Here is a 1,989-nt window from a genome sequence, read left to right as displayed (position 1 = left end):
TCCATCTCTCCTCCCTGTATTTCTGTAGGAGGATGGCCAGGGTGACATCCTGCTTTTATATGATGTCCTTGTAATTTCCAGCTCACACTGACCCGTGCACCATTCACACATGTTGCTTTGTGGCTAATCACTGTCCTTCAGCTTAAGTCCATCTTTTTCCCTCTGTGTGTTTTGTCTGTCTAAAAGGACCAGGCCCTTCTGATCTCCATTCCTAAGAAGGCAGCGATATTCCACAGGCAGAGCAGTATCAGATCTGTTATCACCTCCTCTTCTTCTTCCACCGGAGATTCCCAGTTCGATACCAGAGCTCAGCACAGCCCCTCTAATTGCAGAGCCACTTCCCTCTCCTGATCTGCGTTTACACAAGTGCTCACCGACACTTCTTGGTTTAAACTGTTCATTCCCCTGCCCTACCAGGCAGCTTCAGTACAGCTCCTGTGAGCTTTGCTGTAGCACAGTTCTGCTGGCCACGGTGGTGCCTCTGATCTAAGGCTTCAGACTGAAGAGCTCCTGGACTATCCCTGTTTCTTACAGCCTGTGTGTGGTTTGTTCCAGGGTAATGATCCAGGGATGAGATGGAGCCTCCTTGTTTCATCCCAATGGAGACCAACAGCAGCCAGACCAGGACCCTATCATTCTTTTTGGGTGGCTTTCCTGCATGGGGAACCACCCAGATGTGGTCTGCTGTTCCTCTCTGCTGTACGTACCTCCTGGCACTGCTGGGGAACTTGACTGTCCTTTCCATCATTAAGGTAGAGCAGAGCCTCCACACACCCATGTATCTACTCCTTGCTATGCTAGCTGTGGCTGATCTGGGCTTGGCCACATCCACGTTCCCTACCATGCTGAGGATGTTGTGGCTGGAGGCCAGGAAGATCAGCTTTGGCACCTGCCTTGCCCAAATGTTCTTCATTCACACCTTCACGGATATTGAATCTGCTGTCATTCTGGCGATGGCCTTCGATCGCTACGTGGCCATCTGCCACCCCCTACGATATTCCTCCATCCTCACCAACTCGGTGACCACCAAGATATGTGTGGCAATCGTGGTGAGGACCGCCCTTGTCCAGTTCCCACTCCCAATCCTGCTGACCCGGTTGTGTTTCACCAGGGTCAGCAAGCTCTCCCACCCCTACTGCCTGCATCCAGACATCATCAAACACACGGGCTCGGATACGAGGGTCAACAGCGCCTATGGCCTTTTTGTGCTACTCTCCACACTAGGTTTGGACTTGCTCTTTGTCCTCCTCTCCTACCTTCTCATCCTTAAGACCATCCTGAACATTGCAACTTGGAGGGAGCGTCTCAAAGCCCTCAACACCTGCATCTCACATGTCTGTGCTGTCCTGCTCTTCTTTATCCCCATGATCTGCCTGTCCATGATGCACCGGTTTGGCAAACACGTGTCCCCCCAGGCCTACACCTTCACAGCCAACGTCCATTTCCTTGCCCCACCCATCCTCAATCCCATTGTCTACAGTGTGAAAACCAAAATGATCCGCAGACGGATACTGAGGATGTTCTGACAAGGAAGGGTCTGCAAGTCCAGGGCTGCCATTTCCTAGTAAAGCCAATATGATGGTCACTGCCAACTGTCTTGTGCAAGGTTCAACCCCCAAGAAGACAAACCAGGGGAGGGGAACACGCCAAACTTCAGCCAATGTCAGGATATGTGGCAATTGAGGATATAAGGAAGGTAAAAGGTATGTGGAAGGTAAAGGATACGTAGATACCTGCAATGTAAGAATAGTTTTGTAAGAATATCTGGTTAATGGCTCTTCAACACATAAACAGAGGTCAAAGACAGGAGAAATGACAAATCCTACCTGGATACACAAACCCAAGACCCCAGGAGACAACAGAGACAATAACACAGAGCACAACCTTCAGGTCAGTGACTGAGGAGCGGCTGGAGGAGTCAGGAGGAAAGAGGTTCAAGCAGATCTGCTGGGAAGGGAGAAAGAAAATGATCATGTGTCCCCTGGGAAA

At 50.5% G+C, this 1,989-nt stretch overlaps 1 protein-coding gene across 1 annotated transcript; it reads left to right on the top strand.

Moving 5' to 3' along the window:
- Positions 1–674: 674 nt before the first annotated feature.
- On the top strand, positions 675–1,526 carry LOC104530892 (olfactory receptor 51L1). Its single transcript, XM_010175617.1, has one exon. The coding sequence runs from the start codon at positions 675–677 to the stop codon at positions 1,524–1,526; it is 852 nt and encodes a 283-aa protein (XP_010173919.1).
- Positions 1,527–1,989: the final 463 nt, after the last annotated feature.

The sequence above is a fragment of the Antrostomus carolinensis genome, unplaced genomic scaffold, assembly GCF_000700745.2.
Source record: "Antrostomus carolinensis isolate BGI_N321 unplaced genomic scaffold, ASM70074v2 scaffold44069, whole genome shotgun sequence".
Classification (NCBI taxonomy): Eukaryota; Metazoa; Chordata; class Aves; order Caprimulgiformes; family Caprimulgidae; genus Antrostomus; species Antrostomus carolinensis.
The sequence above is the reverse complement of the archived record's forward strand: the minus strand, read 5'-3'. Positions and strand labels throughout refer to the sequence as shown.

Excerpts from the sequence above, each read along its gene's own strand:
- LOC104530892 (XM_010175617.1), top strand. The coding sequence starts at position 675 with ATGTGGTCTGCTGTTCCTCTCTGCTGTACGTACCTCCTGGCACTGCTG.